Below are 22,042 nucleotides of genomic sequence, written 5' to 3'. Positions count from 1 at the left end.
CCTCTTCCTGTCTTTTTACCTTCCGTGCCAAATTGTTTTTGTGATATTTTTTAGAGTTTTTTGAAGCAACAATTAAGATGATCCGAACGTATGGCTCGTGCCGCAGTCAGCTGCACTTTTGCTTTCTTCTCGATTTCTCGGTGCATTTATTGATTAGTAACAATTTATCACGAACTTTTCTCAAATGACTTGTATATCATCTGTGGTAATTAAACATAGAAAATGCATTCTAAAGTAATAAATATTCTGTATTTAATGATCGCAGATGTCCACAAATAAGGTAATACATTTGATTCAGCAATTTGCAGCATTTGTAAGTTTATCCTTACTTAATATTATAAATATGAAAGTGAACTTGTTTGTTTGTTACCATATAGCGCTTTAACGGCTTAATCAATCACTATAATATTTAATGGATCAAAATGGAATAATAACCCCACCTGCCTTATTGGTATACACTGATGGGACACCAATGGGGAATGATAGGTGAGGTGCGGACGAAGTCGGGAATAAAAGATGAATAGATATCAAATAAAAAAAACAATAATACTCGTACACAATACAAAAAATAATTCTCCTTACATAAAATTTTCGTATTGTACGTAAATAAATTCAATCATTTAAAATCTCATTATATATAAAGACTAGCTGACTCGGTAAACATTGTTTTACCATAAACATTATTTCTAGAACTATACATGAAATATCTCGTACCACAAGTATTATATTCGATTGCCATCTTGCAACCCTATTGCGAAATATATAAATCGCGATTAACAAACAGGCGTTGATCGTAAATGGGTGAAAATTTAAAGTTGTATGTATTTTTCAATGCTAAATCATATTTAAGTAAAAATAAAAAAAATTGTCAAAAAATAAAAGAATTTTTTTTAGTGGTGGGTCACCCTTATCATTGAGGGGTATAAAAAATAGATGTTGGCCGATTATCAGACCTACCGAATATGCACACAAAATTTCATGAAAATCGGTAAAGCCGTTTCGGAGGAATTTGGTAACAAACACCGTGACACGAGAATTTTATATATTAGATATCTCATAAAAAAGCTGGGATTGTGCAAATTATGAAAGAAAAATACCTTATTTAAATGTAGTAAATAAATAAACAATCGATACGTATATTCCTAAAGCTTACCAAATTAACAACTTCGTAGCATGGTGGTAAATACGTTACTTTGAATAAATCAAGTATCTGCTTTAACTTCCGATTATGGTTAATTTTGGAAACAATTCACATTGCAAAGTTACATTTATATGCATTTACCAGAGGAAAACTTTGTACAAAAGTCATTTGCTTGGGTACCTCTGTCCCATTCGTGTTTCAACCGTGAAGTAATTGTGTTGGCATGGCTGTGTTTCGGTTTAAAGGGTGGGATATGGGAGTGAATTTACAGGGTACAGAGGAATAACACCTGAGTCCTCAGGAATGGCAACGCATGGGGGGTATCATGGGCGAAACAATATACTCTGTTATGTCCATGGTACTGGTCATGTCTATAGGCGACAGTTACCACTTTACATCAGGTGAGCCGTCAGTTCGTTTACCATTCTAAGTTGTATGAAATAAAATAGCTTCAAAACCGATGATGAAAACTAAGTTGTCAATTAAATCGATTAAAATATTAATCAACATCGTTTTAATTTCTTTAATGTTAATGCAATATAGAACCAATATCTTGCTAACGATTATATACGATTTCTTATTTGCTATACGATTCGAGTGACGATATCTTATGATAAGATAAATATCTATAATAATAAAAAATATTTAATAACTTAAAATGCAGTAGATTTTTTTTTATCTACAATCTATATTCTTATTTTCCAATCTATATTACGATTTAAAGGTGCATGTAAACAAGTCTATTTGTTGATGATTTGAATCTGAAAACAAAATATTTTCTTTGTTTTTTTTTTTATATTACTCCCTGTGTTAAGTGCAAAACCTCACTATTCCAAATATTAATCGATCGGAATTGGTAGTTTGTAGACTGTAAGCTACCTATTACTATTATTTTATTTACTCACTAATTATTTATTGCTGTGTTTGTTAAATCATTTTATGTATGCATTTCATTAGAAATCATTTTTATAATGCGTTTCATAAACATTCTATTATTTCAGAGAATACGAAAATTAGATTCGGCCAAATGGCGTGGAACAGAATTGGTAAAAAACAGTGCGATCTCGTGCCAGATAATTAAGGTCTTTGAATCGTTTTATATTAAAAAAAAAAGTTTCGCCTTACCTGAGCTATCAAAATTCTTGATACGTACAGGCTGATCCAAATAAAATACATTGCTTATCTAGTGCATTGTTACCTAATATCTAAGTAGGTATTTGAATAAGACAACGGTAGCAAACAAAATATTAAACACTGATGTGAATTTTTTGAAGAAAACAAAAAATCTTTCTGATTTTCCAGCAGATCAACTTACATTTATATGAATAAATGAAAACTCTTTATTATTCCCTTCAAAGAATGTTACAAATTATAACAATTAATAGCTTACTTGTGAGAAAAGCTTATGTTCAGCAGTGGACAGTTAATGGCTGTATGATGATGATGATAATAAAGACTAAATATATATATACAAAAAAAAATTACATAAACATAATTAAATAAAAGCAAGACAACGAGGCAACAATGGGCAGCCTTATCGCTAAATAACTATCTCTTCCAAGGAACCTTAGGATGGAGAGAAATAATTAAAATTGTGTCTATTTATTATGTGCTATTTATTTCATAACAAAAAAAAAATTGCTTAACTATATGGAGATACTTCACTATACAAGCGACTTTGAAGCCAAATACATAACGATATGTTTAAAGCATTGACAATATTGTAGGGAGACTTTGTACAAAAGTCGATTGCTTGGGTATCTCTGTCCCATTCGTGTTTCAACCGTGAAGCAGTTGTGTTTGCATGGCTGTGTTTCGGTTTGAAGGTTGGGATATGGCGTGAATTTACTGGGTACAGAGGAATAACACCTGAGTTCTCAGGAATGGCAACGCGTGGGGGGGTATCATGGGCGAAACAGTATACTCTGTTATGTCCATGGTACTACTCATGTCTATAGGCGACGGTTACCACTTCCCATCAGGTGGGCCGTTAGCTTGTTTGCCATTCTAAGTTGTATAAAAAAGGACTTTGAAGCCAAATACATAATGATACGTTTAAAGCATTAACAATAATGAAGGTATGGCAAAATTATTTGGAGGTAAATGGATAAATTTATCTGTACTAAGTAAGTATATAGTAACTAATCTTCATTATCAAGAGAATCGATGCATTATTACCATTTTAATAGTATAGAAAACTATTACTATTCAACAAGAAAACAGGATTGTATAAATTTAAAAACTGTGAAAACTGCAATTTTAGAAAATTGTAAAATAATTTTTGCTACAAACATATTAAAATAGTCTTCAGTTGAACCAAGAAGCTAACAGATAGATTACAAATCCTATGGCTTTTATTCGTATAGATTCCGTTATAAAATAGTGTGAAAAATAGACAGACAAGGCATCGAGATCGTTACATATACATAAATATTTCATATTTACTAACAAAATTTTAGTACGGATCTTGGAAAAAATAAACTGGTTGAAATTGTCACTGTCTATTTAGAAGTCTATCACAAATTGACCCCGCTGTATAGCCACATGCGTTTCGTACCTACCTACGTCACATACGTGAGCCGAATCTATCGGATATGTGATAGGTACCTACATAAAAAAACACCAACCCGAGCTTTTTTATCGTGGCCGCGGATCGAAGTTCTAGTCAGAAAAAAATGTTTCGCAGATGTTGATTTTATAAATTTCTTGCACGTGTTTTTTTTTTTTTGACCCCGCGCGTTGCCAGCCCTATATTGGTTACCAAATTATCCAAAAAACTGTTCAATTAGAAATAAATTTTGGTTTTAAAATTGGCCATATAGCCATAATGATGTAGGCCTGGCTTTTAATCTCATAAACAATTTTTAATGTTGCTCATAAACAATATATCTAAAGTTCAATTTAATTTCGGAAATAATATTGACAAAAAATGTGTAATATATACAAACAGTACTTTTCACTTGCCAACCGAACTATTTTCAATTCCTTGGTAAAAATTATAATTCAATATTTTACTACAGACGCAACAATTTGATGGCGCCCCATTTTCTCTGATATTGCAGGTGTTTATAGGCTACGGTAACCACTTACCATCAGGTGAGCCGTATGCTTTTGCCTTCTCAGTTATAAAAAAAGTGTTAAAATTGATAAAATTTAGGTAAAATAAAATTTTCTTACACCTCAGTGGTTTCGATAACACTCATTTAGAAGTAATATAAAAATAATAACTGCAATATAAATTAGTTACAACAACCATTTGTATAAAATCATTCTTTGCCAGGAGAATAATAAATGGTCATCATTAAATGATAAGAAGGTTGGATTAAATAAAAAAAGTCTTAAATTATTTTGGAATTACTTTATTAGAAAAAGAAACATTTAAGCCCACGCAAAAAAAAAACACAAAAATTTTCAGTATGGCAAAACCAGTTATTTTTATTTAAAAACTAAATATTTCAGCAGATTTTGCTAAAATTTCTATGTGATTAATCTTTAATTATATCCATTAAGTTAAAAAGAGAATTTTCCAAATCAGTTTAAAACGGACGGAGTTAAGAGGTAACAAACATAAACTAAAATATAACCAAATTAAAAACCTCTTTCTTTTTGAAGTCGGTTGATAAAGCATATTCTTCTTAATGATGCAACATCCGTCCATTCGTTAGTTTGTTACTTTTTGACGCTTTAACGTCTTAACCATTCGTTATAAGATTTTGAAAACACGTAGTATTTGGAATGAATAAGGGCACCGATTATTTTTTTTTAATTAAGTTAATCAACATACCCTAGCCACGTAGACGAAGCCGCAGGTAAAAACTAATAACTCATAAATTATAATAGATAATATTATTACAATATTGCTAGCAATATACTATGTCAGGTGCTCAATTCCAAGTAAATTCACCACCATGGGCTAATTGACCTGCCTTTTTATTCTTATCTATCATCCCTCACTGGTGCTTGACTCTGCCAGCGCATACTGTTAGCGCAGACGGGGTTACCGGTTTTATTCTCAGGCTTCTTTCTTTATATTTTAGTATTAGATTACACTACTACCTACTATGTTTTTCCATTTTCATTTCTAAAGTCGATTATAAACCAAATTGATAATCTTAATACTCAATTCTATTATTTTGCAATGCTAAATAATTTGATAAAACATTAACTGAAGATCTGTGATGACATCGTTGTAATAAATTTGTAAATAACTTTAAACTTTTTATTAGATTAGTCGAGTAGATACTAGGGTACCTACTCGCCTGCGGGTGCATAATTTTTAAATAAAATTTATTTTAAATGATTTTATTATAAAGTGTTACATACATTTCATGAAATATATATATAGTAACGAAAATTACAACAATTACAGGATATTTTATAAAAAAAATATTGATTTCAAACAGTGACATCTACTAAAATATTACTGCACTTCCAGTAATATTTTATATTTCAGAATACATAATATAGATGGCGTTGATGTTCCATTGATAAGATTAATTTATTGTATATGCCACAGAGAGCGCTTTGTATCTTATTAATATTATTGATATTTACTAAATCTATTGGAATTTAGTAACAAATCGAAACATTTAGTCAACTTGTCTATTTTTTATTTGTCCCACAAAAAACCAACTTCAATTGTAACAAAACCAGTTATATTGATATAAAAACAGAACTATTGAGCCGATTTTAATAAAATTTCTATGGAACCAATCTGTAAATATAACCTGTCAGACAAAAAAAAACCATATCGATTTAGAATTGATAAGGTTATGAGGTACTAAATATAAAAAAACTGAATTGAAAACCTTCTTCTTTTGGAAGTTGGTTGATTATTAGACATCAGATGACTGTTTATGATCGGGTCTATTACTCATTTGTTTACATTTTCGTTGATATCTATTAAAACATACTACTTACAGCTCTAATTCTTAGATTATATAGATAAAGCATCGGGATTCTAAAACGGGCCAACCTTTTGTCAGTTAATTGTGAAATTAACTGACTCTTTTTTTTTCAGTGTTCTATATACTTACTCATAAAATGTATCCTAACGTATTATTTAATAAATAAAATGCATAAACACTCATTTTATTTAATAAATAAAATGAGTGTTTATGCATTAAAAAGATGCAGAAATCATAAGACATAATAAATATAGACGTTATAAAGGAACTACTCATAACTATTTATATCGCAAAATTGTATGAAAAAGTTGACGCGATTTTCTCGAAACATTTCTATGGAGAGACTCTATCCCTATAATCTAAGCTATAATTATTGTATACATTTATTGTTGCTTATGATTAATTAAATTATTATACAGTTTTACATACATGGCATTCACATTTTGTTGCCTTTGACAAGAAAATTGTTCCGTCACACACACTTGTGTTTTACCATTATATTTTACAGCATTATATGATATTCCCATTCTTTTCACTTCAGCCAAGAAGTCAAATAAACAAGCGCACTGCCACGGATTATCATTGAAAAATATCTTTTTTAATTTCCCTCCGGAATTTCTCAATTCTAAACAGAAATTGTCTGTCAAATAAGTAAATTTGTTGTCAGATAAATTCAAATTCTTCAACGGCGCTCCTCTAAAAGCATTAACTGGTATAAAATCTATTAGATTATGAGATAAGTCCAGATTAGCTAACTCTGGCAAATCTCTAAACAAATTATCGGGTATAGATTTCAACTTATTATTTCTTAATACAATAATTTTCACCTTTTTCAAAGGAACAAAAATATTTCCTACTATACTATCAATTTTATTATGTGCTAAATTCAATATTTCCAAATTGTCTAAATTCACAAATGCAGTTGAGTTGTCTAGATTATTTATTTGATTTGTAGACATAATCAATTGTTTCATCGTTCTCATGTTGTGTCTAAGAGCAAAATTCGGCAATCCGGTAAGAAAACATCTATCTAAGTTTAAAATATTCATTTCTTGAAAAGCATGCGTCAATAGTTCTGATGTGTCACTCATTTCATTTCTGGAAAAATCAATGAATTTAATATGTCTATTAATATTAAAAATGTAAGGACTCAGTTGTTTTCCTATTAACAAATTACTTGCAAGATCTAAATGTTTCAACTTCTTTAATGGATCGAGGAATCCTTCTTCTAAAATATTTATTTTATTTCCTCTCAAATCTAATAGTTCTATATTTGGCGTCTGGTTGAAAAATCCTAAAGGAATCGCTGTCAACAAATTATAGGATAGATTTAAGGACATCAGTTTGGGCGCTCCATCAAAAATCTCCAACCTGAGATTTGATATAGAATTTAATGATAAATCCAAATCTTCCAACGAGGATAATGAATGAAATGATTCCTTGTTAATGTCAATAATGCGACAAGCTTTTAAGCTGATTCCTATGGTTCTGTTATTGTCTGATACTAAACCTCTTTCTAAAATATAGTCTGATGAGCCAGGAGAACAAATCATATTATTTTGTAAATCATTATGTGTCATACAATTTGGTTCCGCACAAACAATGACCAATATAATGGGCATTGAGAATAATCCCCACAGCAATGACGTCATAATGTACTCTGAAAAGTAAATTGTTTCAAAATTGATCTTAATTATTCAATCGAATACCGATCGAAATAATCGAGTTTCCCATTAGGGTAGGCAAAAACAATGGAACGCCAAATACTTTGATTTAAACGAGCCCCTTTCGCTTCCTCCACATTCATCAATCTTTTCATACACGCTCGCCGTTTATGGGTGCTTTTAGTTAATTTACGTCCGTACCGACATCTCCATTCATTCTAACATAAAATTCTAACACAAAAAATTACTCTAACATTTTAAAATAGATATATTTAACTAATTATGCATATAGATAAGATTAAGCTTTTAATAGTAGTAGTACCAATTAATAATTTTCAACAGCCAAGTATATCATACAATTCTTTTATTCATGTATTAGTGCATTCTCATATAACTTATAAACTCTCTATATTGATGCGGTATAAAGAATTTACATACGAATATTTCAATGATTGCCTGCCACATTGTCGAGGACTCATGCAGACAGAAACATACACATACTGCCTATGCGTTCTTCTTATCATACGAATGTTTTGTTATATGCATAATTATAAGGAAAATGTACGTCGATGGAATTCCCTGACAATAAAACAAAACAACATAATATCAGCATACATTTATCTGGATGAAACAAAATAATATTCGTTTACATTTATTTGCATTTCTTACTACTACCATTTTAAGTAATATTTATAATGTCATTCTAATTATTCCAAATATAGAGCTTAGTTTTAACAATGATATCGTGCTTCCCATGACAGAGGCTTTCATGGGAAAACACGGCGGCCTAAAAACTCTCGATACTAGAAGCCGCCACCCACATAAGCGTAAGTAAATAGTAGTAAGAGTATTCTTTCATAATATTACTTATTGCAACAGTAACGATCTAATAGCCCCATTACTAATCCCTTTCTTCTCTACTAATAGGTTTTAGAATAGATCTGAGATAAAGCATTACTAAAATTCATTATAAAAATATCAATACCTATGTTGAATAAATTACGGATAAGGGGTTCTAAAACACGCAATATACAGTAAAATATTCAAACAAATAAAGCAAATATTACGAAAATCATTATCATTACAATAAGAAATTATGAAAATTAAGCGTCAAATAAAACTCATGATTTTTTAATTACCTTTTGATTATGACGTTGATCAGTCGCAAATTTTGACGATCGTTAACCTTTACAAATCACACTTTACACCAACAAATACTTCTGTAGACATAAAAATACCTAACTAGGGAATGAAGGAAACAAGACGTGCACAGGAATCGGGTTTTGCTACTTTAGTGCATTAAATTTCTTGCATCGTGTATGTTATTACAACCGGTGCACGAGTTGACAGCGACAATGTGATCCTGTGGTAATTTAAATAGCAATGATTATGTTTTACATATAATTGTCTGTTTATAAAACTGCTATAGTTTATCAATTTGGTAAATCAAATACGTCATCCCTGTATTTCTTTTTTGATATTACCTCCTTACGATGATGATTCAATCAGAATTTTACTACTACTTATATTGTAAATGTAAAAATTCTGTAAAAAAAGAAATATTTGGATTTCTGACAATTACAGACTGTAACTTTTTTTTTATGGATGATAATGGAATGGTAACCCCACCCGCGCTATCGGTGTATATTTGATGAAGTATTTCAATCGTGACGAATTTAAGAATTGTTCATGATGGTTTCCAAATAGGTACATATATTTGCTAGCAATGGGGCTGTCAAACTTTGCTAACAATCCCTCCCCCGACTGTAACTGTTGTACCTACATTAATTTGAACGTATTTCAATTAAATTTAATACATTAAATATACATCTAATTCACTTAGGCAAAGCTACGGAACACTAATAGTTTTTAAATATAAAAATATTCCCTAACCGCCATCTAGCATTACCAGGTAAAAATATATAATAATTTTGATAAATTTGTTTAACTCATCATTCTTCTTGATAAGATTTACACAAACCACAGATTAATTCTTTTACATATGGATGCCTATAAAAATAGCCGCAAGTAATGGTTGCTACTGGCAAACTTGAATTGCGTAGCTGATAGCATGCAATCTGAGTTTCAACTTTTATTTAAACCAAATTTCATTGAAAAGACTTATATCTGCAAAAATCAGCGACTGGATCTTAGATTATTAAAATTAAATCTTCCTCCTTTTTAATGGATAAAAATGGAATGGAAACTGCGCCTCCGCTGTCGGTGTCTGGTAGGGCACTAGTGAGGAGTGGTAATTGAGAATAAAAAGTTAAATTATCGTAATGTATATAATGGATTCCCGGGAGAACCACGTAAATATCGATCTGAGAGGGTATATTGCTAGCAATGAGACTTTACCAAGTAATATACTAGATTTAGCATACTTATATCTTTACGTACCTAACAATTCTATAACTTTGTATTCTAAGTGTATTTTTTTATTTTATGCAACTTAGAATAGCAAACAAACTAACGGCCCACCTAATGGAAAGTGGTAACCGTCGCCCATAGACACGAGCAGTACCATGGACATAACAGAGTATACTGTTTCGCCCATATCCTACCCTTCAAACCAAAACATTGCTATGCAAATAATTGCTTTACGGTTGAAACACAATTGCGACAGAGGTACCCAAACAAACGACTTTTGTAAGACTACCTCTTACAGGTGCATGAAGGTGGGTATATACTCGTATATATTTTATCTCTTATTTAAAAATAACAGAATTTTCATCATGCCTCCGATCAAACTGTTTATAACTACTCCTCCAAATGTTGCCTGGAAAAGATCGCTTTTAGCGATAAAGCCGCTTCTTGTTTCCTCAGTGTGAACATTTCTTAAAATTGTTTATATCTATTTATAATAAATTTATAACTGTAATCTCTTGAAGGAAACAGTAAATGATTGAGAATGATAAGTATGAATTCTATATTGATTAATCAAGTAAGTTACTATGTGACGAAATAAAAGTACAGCAAATAATTTACTAAATAAACTAAGATTCATATTTCAACATACTGACATCCTAAAATAAAAATTATATCAGCATGCAATACTTGACAAAATACCTTCTAAGCTCCTCCTACATACACCCACATCATTGTTAACATTTTATGACGCGTTTAACCTTGACCAATAAATTACGTCTAATCTAAATATTGACACTTAACAAGGCGAGATCGTCATTATAGTAAATGAATTATAAAAAAAATCTGTTAAAAGTAATTTTAATATAATATTATTATTTTATCTCTTGTTAGGTTTCCCATCTCGACATGAATTACACAGTAAATAATAATAATTAACAGTCCTATAACAGAACAAATTATTGTACAGAAAATAGTTTTACCTATATATAAAATATTTGTACAGAATGTGCAATTGAAAGAGGCAGCATTATTGTTGTAAGTTACATATCTAAATTATATAACGTTTAATTATTATTATTTTTTATTTCGTGAAACAAATTATTAATAATCATAATAAGCAATTAAATATTATGTCGTTGTCAGGTACATCAATATATGTAATGTTTTTAAAACTCTCTATCATACGTACCTACATAGGTTCACAGATTTTTTTAATATAATAAAATTATAATTAAACAATATCTGTATATAGAAGATATTCAAGAAGGGTTTTAATAAAAGCAATAGAAACCAAAATATTTTTTTTTATTTTATCTGTCTGCCTGTTCCGACATCAAGTAATAATTACTGCACCAAATTGGATGAGATTTTCACATTGTGTTCCTGAAAGACTAACTTAAATACTGCTATATGTTTTATCTTAATACGCTATTTAGAAGTGATCTATTTCATTAATTTTCCTAATTCTGAAGTCCAGATTTACGAAGTAATGGATAGAAAGCTAGCACGAAATAAATATAAACGCAAATATAATAAAGCTATATATTATAATTAAATACCAAAAATGAAACCACCTACAAGAATAATTATAGTATATTGCTGATACAAATTATATATCAAAAATAATCTATACATAAATATAAAATTAAATTAAATATAACAACACACTATAACAATCTATACATACATAATATATGCATATACGTCACGTCTATTCCTCAATGTTCCTTCAAATTAGGGTGATCTGTACTCTAAAAAAACAAATATCGTGATTATAAAATTACAATTTGAGGTATATCAATCAGTCTGACACAAACCTAGAGTTCCACTGGTCGTTAATTCAAAATAAACTAGCAAACTTACATTATTTTGGCACTTATTTATAAGACCTCATCGGTTTTAGTATCATTAATATTATTGTTAGGTTCAGATTTGTTTTCTATTAAAATATCAGTATCATTTGTCAAACGAGAATCTGAAACGTCTTCTGATGTATTAAAATCAACTGAACTATTGTTGAGATCTATTATATTTGTATTACTTTCTTCTAAATTCTTTGTAATATTCCTAGCGATGTCAAGTTCACTTTTTAACTGTTGTATTGATTGAATAACTTCATTTTGAAAATTCATGTTAATTTTGTACAGTTGCTCAGAATGTTCTTTTTCTCTTCGTAGTTCATTTTTCAAATGTGTATCTTTAAATTTTTCATATTCAGTCATTATTCTCACTTTAGACTCGTACGTATGTTGTACCATAGACACCAAAGTGAACAATTTTTCAATCACCTTTTCTTTAACTTCTTTTGAAATGTTAGGATCCGATTCTAAATCAGATTTCGCGTCTAACGCTAAATCATTAGCTGACGATGGGAAACCAAGCAATTTAGAGCCATTCGACCCATTAGTAGATTTGGATTGTGACGCAACATTTTCTACTTTTGATATGTTTTTATAAGCTGTCTTACTTGTAAAAGCACCATGTGTTACCACTTCCGTGAAAACACCTGAACTAGGTTTATTTGCTTGATATTCAGCTGTTTTTTTATTTACTTTATGTAATAATTCACTTTGTTTCTCCTTTTGCTTTTCCATGTTTGTTTTCTGTAGTACCTCATCATGGGTGACGCCCTGTTGTTCCTCTTGTGTTTCTTTCGATTTATTCTGGAAAGGACTCCCCGTTCTTTTACTGAAGTTAGTTACTGATAATTTAGACATGTCGTGCCCTTTTACGTCACTTACATATAAGGTTGTGAAAATGAAAATAGGTTACAAAATTTCTGTAGTCACTGACAAACGCAACTGTCCACTCACATCGGTGATGGTGGCTGAACTAAAACCGCGGCCAATATCAAAATATTGAATGGTCGTCCTCCGAATGCCAAGTGTAGGTTTCGCTCCTTAGTTTTGGTTCGTCAAAGCTTCCTAGGCGTGCCAATGAATTAATTATGAGTGAGTAGCAATGGTCGGCGTGGGCACGAATGCAGTTTGCATTGAGTTATGACGATTGACAGGTGTAGAATACATAACAATGATGAAACTCTAATACTTGCTACTTGAACGTTATATTCATCTCACAAAACGTACTAAACATCTTACATTTATAACTGGTTTTATCGACAGCTTGACCTACCGTAACATATCGCATTTTTGGAAATTTATTACTTTACCGTTTTCTATAATTTTACAAAGTACTTAATTGCCTATATAATGTTTGTAAAAATTATCGTATTTATTATAATAATAATTTAATAATATTTATTTAATAATAATATATACGATAATTTGTTTGTGTACGTCAACATAATTATAGAATAACTCTTATCCTAATCCATGGAATTTTGCTTTTTTGTTGAGCCATGATAACATCAGCGTTATTACATAACACATAAACACGTTAATCAATGGATTACATGTAAATCACTGTAAACTGAGCTAAGATGAAAGTAATGAACCTATCTAAAGTTATTATATAAAACGTACGAGTATTATATTTTTATTATTATTACTATAGCATTACTAACTATGGTTTTGTTCACTCCACGGGTGTCTCTGTCTTACGCTTTGGAGCGTAAGACTAGCTAGTAGTAGCTAGTAAGTAGAGCTTTAGCTAGCACTTCATCATCATTGTCATATCAGCCATTAATGGTGCACTGCTGAACATAGGCCGCGCCCATAGGTTTGCCAGTAGTTGTGTGTAAAAAAATTTTCAACCGGCTTCATAAAAGAAGTTTCTTAGAAAGTTCATCAAAATCGGTTCAATAGTTTAGTTTCTAAAACAAAACAACTGTTTTTGCCACAATTGAAGTTGTTTTTTTTTTTTTGTGGAATGCAATCTTAATTATATAATAAATCAAGTGTAAATAAATAATGAGAGTAAAACTTTAACGTTCAAAATTACTTAAGATGTACATATAGATTTTTTTGTATTGGTTATAAATATTTAAAGAAATATTGAATAAACATACTTTTAAGAAGGTAAACTAATAAGTTATTAAAAGTCGACAAAACACAACTAGACAAAATGTAGTTGAAAATATTTTAGCCTCTCCAGTTTTATAAATAATTTTGAAGAAACAAATAAACACATAAATCTATATCTTCAAAATTCATAATCTTCACTCTTTGCCAAGAAAATAAAAAGACGACTAAATCCAGCTAGATTTTAATATTTCTTGCACATAATCAGTGGCAGAATATAAAATAATACTTACATATCTTTAACAACTAAAGTTATTGTTATTTCTTTTTGTGGAACAAAATCTTAATATTACAAACAGTTATTAGATATAACAATTATTCAATTGTGCAGTTATCCACAAATTGTGAGTAACTATGTCTATAAGTGTAACCTCGTAAATGTAACCTGTAATGTTGATCCTCATGTCCTACAGCCTCAATGGTCGCGTACTGCGCGGTTTCAGAGATGTTTCCTCCCACGAACACTCAGGTTGTGGAATGAGCTCCCTGCCGAGGTTTTCCCAAGAGACTACAGCATGGGGTTCTTCAAAAGGGGGTAAAGAAGTTTCTTCAGGGTCGGCAACGCACGCGTAATACCTCTGGTATTGCAGGTATCCATAGGCTACGGTAACCACTTACCATCAGGTGGGCCGTTTGCTTGTTTGCCACCTCAGTGGTATAAAAAAAACCTGTAATGTTTTTTCTCTAACCGACCTCAAAACAATAGTAACTTTGGTATATTTAGAACTATTTCCTGGGGAGAGTCTGGCCTCTAAAAAGGGCGTATATTATTATATACTTTTAGACACGTCTTTGTAAAACTTAGCTCGCATTCTGGGATGGGCACTAGCTAATTCTGGTATTGGGGGGGGGGAAGGGATTGTTAGTAATGGAGACTGAGAATCCCATTACTAGCAATATACCTAACCAGATCGACCTCCTCGGGGTTCTCCCTAGAAATTATCATGGTTAATTCCTGATGAATTCATCATGATGGGCTAACTGGCCTGTTTTCATTCTCATCTATCATCCTTCACTGGTACTCCGCCAGCGTATCCTGTTAGCGAGGCGAGGTTACTATATCATTTTCACCCATCAAAAAAAAAATCCAGTATGAGCACGGCCTAAACTTGACTACTAACATTCTACAAACCTATTTTAACTAATACACTGTTTTAATATTTTTTCAAATTGGGAATTTAACACGAAATAAAGAGATAAAACAATTCAATAGCTAACATAGATTTATGATAAATTTGACGTTTTTTTAAATAAGGGAGAGTAAGTATCAAAACATAACATTAAGATTGGGAGAGAATGGTATTAAGTTCTTGTACATGTTTCATGTAGTAAACTACTACTCCTGCTAGTCATCATCATCATATCAACCATCTTCTGTCCACTGCTAAACATAGGCCTCCCCCTAAGGTTTTCCAGTAGTTGCAACGCTTGGCAGGCGGATTGGCAACCGCAGTTAGGTTTGGTGATATTCTAAAAGGGACTCTGTTGCTCATTTCTTGACTATTAAGTTTCCTTTGTCATATATTGAGTACAACATCCACAGGAAAAGAAAGGGGTAGCATACTCTATGCCGGGAATACACAATAACTATTACTAGTACTAAAGAGTAAATGAAATAAATAAAGCATACCTCTAATCGGTTTGGAAATCTGATTTTTTATATCAATTAAAAAGATTATTGTAAACAAAACATCAATAAATCTCATCAATAAATTGTATTTACATACGAGTAAAAGGAAAGTTTTTACCGGGCGGTTAACCAACACTGGATGTTTAGTTATGCCCTACTGATTTATATACTACACAAGATGGGTCTATCTACGGACACACTGTGCAAACTGTGCGGGGAAAAATCCGAATCCACGGAACACTTGATATGCAACTGCGATTCGTTGGAAAGTATACGTATGAGTCTACTGGGAACGGCTTATCCAGAGCCAGAGGACTACAGATATCTTAAACCGCGGGATATCGTTAGGGTAACACATAGGATTTATGAAATGATGGTAATGGGCAGGGGGAAGCACAAAAGATCCGTATGGGTCGATGTACATCGGCTTAGCTGACCCCATATGCGAAAAATAAGATAAGATAAGAAAAGAGATGTTTTTCCCGGGCGGTTAACCAACACTGGATGTTTAGTTATGCCCTACTCCTCTTAATACGATAAATATTTGAAATTATTCACCCCATTGATCACTTTCACCTGTGGCGGAACTATACCGCCACAAATGGTCATCTCATTTGTATTCTGTGTGTATGCATTGCGCCCGCGCCGGTTCAATAATAATGGGATATCGCCCGTTATCTATCGAAAACTATTTGTGATACTTTAGATTAAGACGCTAATAAATTTTTGAATTATTATTATATATTTTTTTTATTTTCAGAGTATTTAAATTACATATGTAAGTTATGACGTCAGTGTGGTGACAAAGTGATAATATGATCATTTTCGTCATAAGATGTCATAAGAGAAAAGTCAGTATAAATCCTATATCATCCACTTAACTGGCGTGGTAATAGTAGAATAATATGCTCCTACGAATTAAAAAATACCAGCCAAGTGCGAGTCGAACTCGTGCTCCATTCAGTTCCGTATAAATGATAATTGAAAAAAGAAATCATTTTGCAAAACAAATATTTTTTTGTATTGTAACTGCAAGCTTACGGTTTTTAAATGTTTTCTCTTACTTGAGCTGTACAATACTGATTTTTGCCAAATTTCATGATTCTAGGTCAACGGAAAGTTCCCTATAGATTTTTATTCTCTTACAAATATCAAAATATATGCTATAAACGGCCATAGCTTTTGATTGCTTAGAAGTTTAATTTTTTAACAACTTCAATTAATAAACAAACTTGAGTATTCAATATTAATTTTAGCTTTATACCTTCACGCATTCCTGAAAGTAAAAAATCTTGATATACAAAGCGATCCTATAAGGGTTCGGTATTCCTTCTAGGATATGGAACCTTAAAAACTAGTCCTATTGTTATTATTTACTACTGCCACTACAACCACTTGATTGTACTACTATAGTCCTAATCACATATATCAGGAAAATACGAGTATATGTGATCATGATTGTAAAAACAGAAGAAAAAAAAATTAAATACATTCCGCGAGGCGCGAGGCCCCTCAGATTATAGGCAGTGGCCCACGTCGCCCACACCTTGGGACGCTTATGGGCACAATATCTAAATAAAATCTAAATCTATACAAATGTTATAAAGAGGATTGATTGTTTATTTGTAATGAATAAACTCAAAAACTAGTGAACCGATTTAAAAAAATTCACCTATTGAAAGCTACATTATCAGCGAATAACAAAAACTGTATTTTATTTTCAAAAAACCATGCAAAGCTGGGACATGCCGCTAGTATTATATAAATTAACTAGATGTTGCCTGCAACTTCGTCCGCGTCAATTTCTGTTATTATTATCGCGATTAAAAAGTTTTTAAAAGAATATATTTTAAAGTACCTCTGCGTAAATTATGTTGATAAAACTCTTTGGCAAATAATTGGCAATAATGCATTAATTTGGACCACATTTTATTACCATAAAAAAGGTTATAGTGAGCCGATTTTAAAAGATAGACATATACTGTCGTGGATTTTTTTTAATAATTCTTTCATACATATTTTTTGAGAACGCAGCGCACGTTACGGAAACCCTCAAATATTTAATTTTCTCCGTTTTACAACATTTTTCATTGATGCTTCGCTCCTATTGGTCGCAGCGTGATATTATATAGCCTAAAGCCTTCCTCGATAAATGAATTATCCAACACAAAAAGAATTTTAAGCGCATTCGCGTTTATATAAATATAATAATATGCAACATTCAATTATTTGAGAGTAAATATATTTAAAAGTTTATATCGAAATCTATTTCCAACTGAAGGACAATGCAGGAGATTATTAATGATTATTAGTCTTATTAACCGATAAAAAAAATAGAGGTTCTCAAGTCGACACGCATTGTTTTATGATATAGAGATAAGTTGTTATGATCACACATAACTTCTGACTATATAATCTTAAGGTAACTATTTGAGTATATACAAAGGAAGGTAATACAGAAGCATGATAGTTGCCTTAGCCATAGGGATAATGGGATTATGTGTACATTGCAAGAAAAAAAAGAGAGAATCAGTTCCTCAAAATCGAGCTTCTTTTAATTCGAAAAAAAACTACTAAAATCCCTTTACTTTCATTACAGTCAAATATTCTCTTTTTTCTACTGACGTCGGTTTTTTTTTTTATTTTTAATTTACAATTTAAAACAATAAATGCGAAAACACTTTTTCTAATAATTTTCAATAATATGTTCCACAAACAGATTGTGTTACGACAAAAAGTAACGAATATCAAAAGGTACATTCTAGAACATTTGGACCCAGGTCAATTAAAAAATGTTTTTTTCCTACATTGCCCAGACTCAGAATCATCCTAGACTTAAGACTATAGTTTACGCAAAGCAATGTTTTTAATGTTAAGCTTGGACGTACATACTCGTACTTATACAGCTTAGAAATAAACATTTGAAATATATAAAAATGAAAATAAAGTAGAATTAAGTCCATCTATATTTACTTTTTAAATCAATCTTTACCATGGGTGTCGTAAGAGACGACTAAGAGAACTTAATAGTCAAGATATGGGCAGCAGTGTCCCTTTTAAAATATCCCCAAAGGCCTGGCTGCGGTTGCCAACCCGCTTGCATCGCGAAGCAATTACTGGCAAAACCCTCCCAAAGGAGAGGTTTGTCTTTTCAGCAGAACAATTAATATTCATTGATCAATATTAAATAATAATATTATAATTATTAAATCAATATTATAATATCTACAAATACCGAAGTAACGCTTTTTTTTGTATTAAAGTAAAAAAATAAGTACCTACCTATGTATATATAACTTATTTTCGTTTCGTTTTTATATGTAAATTTTATACTTTTAATTAATAAATATTTATAAACAGATGAGTAGATTAAATAATAAGTCGATTTAATAATAAAAAGAATAAAAATAGCAAAAAAAATACATAAGACAAACACGAAAAAAAGTAAAAAAATATGCGGTTGTATTTGGAAGTTCACCATATTTGAAATCAGTTAAAAATCAATTATACTTTTAATCACATCACTTCAATATACATCGCAACTTCCATCTACTTGAATGACTAGAGTATTTTTATCAGTGATTATCTCCAGAGTGACAAGTTCAATGATAGTACCTTAGACAACATTATGTATGCAAGCAGCGAATACAATGAGTCTGCTCCTCCATATCAAACACCTTTAATACTCCACACACATACCATCCCTTTCACACTTTCCAAATGCATTATCCTCCAGAGAGGGATAGTTGAATCAAATCATGCTTCCCCGAATCAGGGTATGGTGTCACAAACAACAGAAAAGGCGCTCCGCACATACCACTCCAAAAGATACTGTAACTAAACCAATATCTTTGAACTTAAGACCTTCTTAGCACGTGCATACAAAGAGGATTCGTATCAAATAGCTTTCCCTTACACTTAGTTCCTATTGGAAACATAACGACTTAACTCCACCACTATTTCATACGACGAAAGACAATGCGTACCGGAACTGCGGAATACGTGCTGAATTTGAAATAGCTGTATAAAAACCGACGAGTCCTTCTCGAAACCATCACAAACTATCTAGCTTTCATACAGTGAACAAACAGGACCGTAACAATCAAAATGGTGACCAGTAAAGTGGTGTGCTTGGTAGCCCTCGCTTTATTCGGAAGTGCGGTGGCTCAGCCAGCGAAACAAGAATTCTGGAAAGGAACACCCATGGACGGCATGGTAGAGGAGATGAGGTCTGGCTGCGTAGAAGGATCTGACCCTGCCGCCTGCATTAAATACAAGGTCATGTCGTTACTGGACACCATTTTCAAGAAGGATACTTTCCAGGTATCCATTTTTTCCTTTTTATAAGACAAAATAATTGGAGTTTTACCGCAATTTGATAACTAACATTTTCCTTTTAGATCTCTGAAGCTGTAGAAGTGACTAAAAATGGAGCCGCCAACGAGGTTACTGGCCGTTCTACTGGCGATTTCTTCGACAGCATCGAGAATTTCATCCAGTCCCACGACGTCTCTTTCCAGCTTCCTCTAGCTGATACTAAAGTCACTGTGAGCCCCAGAAACCTCGACCAGGACGAGCTGAGCCTAAACATTAAATTCAACAAAGATGGTGCTCGTTCCGTCGGAGAGGCTCGTAAAGCTAAGCTCAAGAAGATCATTGTGCCTATTCTTGTATTCGTGCTCCTGAAGGCAATGACCCTCATCCCTCTGGCCATCGGTGTCCTTGGATTGAAGGCCTGGAACGCTCTGCAGCTGTCCTTCTTCTCCTTCGTGGTATCCGTCGCTCTGGCCATCTTCCAACTTTGCAAGAAGGTTAGTTAAATTTATTCATTTTATATCTGTGTTATAGTAATTAAAACTAAATTTACTACCGGATATAACAAAAATATCTTCAAAATCAGGCCTCACATCACTAAATTGCACCATTTTTTTATGTGTACGAAATAAAGAAACACACTTGCACTCTTTTTAGCACAAAATAATAATGCAGCACAAATAACTTTCAACATTGTTGTAAACTAACAAACTTCACGACCCTTCAACCCATATATCTAACATTTTAGTTTACCCAGATTGCGGCCGACAACTCCCACCCCCAGATCGCTGCTCATGGCCCATGGGACGCTGCCTTCGCCGCCACTCGTCGCAGGAGAGACGCCGAACCTCAGGAATTCGGTCAAGATCTTGCTCAAGAACTCGCTTACAACGCATACCAATAAAACCCAAGCACGCCCTCAACGACCTTGAACCCGAACCGATCAAAATGACTTAAATTCTAAATTCATATTCTGAATTTAGAATCGCAGTCAGATAATCGGAAACAGACCAAAAACTATTAGTTTCATATCGAAACTATTACCGTGTAAATACTATGTAGTTATGTACCTAATGCAACTTATTTATTAAAATAAACGAGCAAGTGAGACTGTGTGATTGTGACGTGTGAATGATGTTATTTATTTTATGTTATTAATAAATTCATTGATTGAATTATGATATTTTATTATACCTTATCCTCAAAAATATTAAATAATTGTTTTTGTGACGAAAATTAAATATAAATATTTCAATAATTAATAATGTTATAATTATACAGACTAATAATTGTATTGACTAATGACCTTGTTCCACAATTAAAACTTTATTTTCGATAAATTACTTATAGGCAATTACGAGGAATAAAAATATCTACACCTATGACTATATCGCTTACATTAAATTATTGGTCAAAAAATAAAAGCAAACATTTTTTCTAAAAAGTTTGTTAATATTTACAGAATAAACCATTACATTCTAAGTATCGTGTTTAAAGGTATATGCAGATATATTCAAAGGATAAAAATATAAAATTGTAGATAGAATCAAACTCATATTTATCAAAGTATTTAAAATTGTCTATAAACAAACATCATAATATAAAGAAAAATAGAAAATTTTAATAAATTATATTAAAGTACTTATAAGTTAAAAGTAAAAACGAACAAACAAAACGAGAAACTCAATAATATTTATATAGGTACCTACTTACTACAGAAAGAAAAAGTAGAGGTGTGATCGACATTTGAAGTCAGTTACAACGCCACCCGGCCAATTGGTTTTCCAGTCAAGTACTTAACTTTCTAACTGGCTCCAGTCGGTGACCAATTATCGGAAAATCGCAGCTTAACTACCTTCAAAGGATTACAATACAAACATTTATATTTTTTTTTATTGGATGAAAATGGTATGGTAACCCCGCCCACGCTAACGGGATACGCTAGCGGAGCACCAGTGAAGGGTGATAGATGAAAATGAAAACAGGCCAGTTAGCCCATCATGATGAATTCATCATGAAGAATTAATCATGATAGT

General features: G+C 31.8%; 3 protein-coding genes across 5 annotated transcripts; 1 reads left to right on the top strand and 2 right to left on the bottom strand.

Moving 5' to 3' along the window:
- Positions 1 to 5,521: 5,521 nt before the first annotated feature.
- On the bottom strand, positions 5,522 to 9,091 carry LOC113514216 (leucine-rich repeat-containing protein 15-like). Its single transcript, XM_026898233.3, has 2 exons — positions 8,852 to 9,091; positions 5,522 to 7,708 (listed from the first exon to the last, which is right to left on the bottom strand). The coding sequence occupies exon 2, from the start codon at positions 7,698 to 7,700 to the stop codon at positions 6,432 to 6,434; it is 1,269 nt and encodes a 422-aa protein (XP_026754034.2). The 5' UTR covers positions 7,701 to 7,708; positions 8,852 to 9,091; the 3' UTR covers positions 5,522 to 6,431.
- Positions 8,382 to 21,181, top strand: LOC113514217 (uncharacterized). Of its 3 annotated transcripts, XM_026898234.3 has the most exons (4): positions 8,382 to 8,539; positions 19,773 to 20,015; positions 20,093 to 20,503; positions 20,755 to 21,181. In XM_026898234.3, the coding sequence occupies exons 2-4, from the start codon at positions 19,800 to 19,802 to the stop codon at positions 20,908 to 20,910; spliced, it is 783 nt and encodes a 260-aa protein (XP_026754035.1). In that variant the 5' UTR covers positions 8,382 to 8,539; positions 19,773 to 19,799; the 3' UTR covers positions 20,911 to 21,181. The 3 variants fall into 3 exon arrangements, with proteins under 3 accessions (XP_026754035.1, XP_052751282.1, XP_031764092.1); XM_052895322.1 differs by lacking the exon at positions 8,382 to 8,539 and having other exon boundaries at positions 19,732 to 19,970; XM_031908232.2 differs by lacking the exon at positions 8,382 to 8,539 and having other exon boundaries at positions 19,741 to 20,015; positions 20,764 to 21,181.
- Positions 11,422 to 13,055, bottom strand: LOC113514536 (uncharacterized). The gene has a single exon (XM_031908231.2). It carries the CDS (start codon positions 12,797 to 12,799, stop codon positions 11,963 to 11,965), a length of 837 nt encoding a protein of 278 aa, XP_031764091.2. The 5' UTR covers positions 12,800 to 13,055; the 3' UTR covers positions 11,422 to 11,962.
- Positions 21,182 to 22,042: the final 861 nt, after the last annotated feature.

Source organism: Galleria mellonella, unplaced genomic scaffold (genome assembly GCF_026898425.1).
Source record: "Galleria mellonella isolate WM207_F2 unplaced genomic scaffold, CSIRO_AGI_GalMel_v1 utg270, whole genome shotgun sequence".
In the NCBI taxonomy this organism is placed as follows: Eukaryota; Metazoa; Arthropoda; class Insecta; order Lepidoptera; family Pyralidae; genus Galleria; species Galleria mellonella.
This window is presented reverse-complemented; position numbering and strand designations above follow the sequence as displayed.

Bases quoted from the DNA above. Each gene is read 5' to 3' on its own strand.
- LOC113514216 (XM_026898233.3), bottom strand. From the start codon at position 7,700: ATGACGTCATTGCTGTGGGGATTATTCTCAATGCCCATTATATTGGTC.
- LOC113514536 (XM_031908231.2), bottom strand. From the start codon at position 12,799: ATGTCTAAATTATCAGTAACTAACTTCAGTAAAAGAACGGGGAGTCCT.
- LOC113514217 (XM_026898234.3), top strand. From the start codon at position 19,800: ATGGTGACCAGTAAAGTGGTGTGCTTGGTAGCCCTCGCTTTATTCGGA. The intron at 20,016-20,092 runs GTATCCATTTTT...TTTTCCTTTTAG, and splicing joins TCAAGAAGGATACTTTCCAG to ATCTCTGAAGCTGTAGAAGT. The intron at 20,504-20,754 runs GTTAGTTAAATT...CTAACATTTTAG, and splicing joins TCTTCCAACTTTGCAAGAAG to TTTACCCAGATTGCGGCCGA.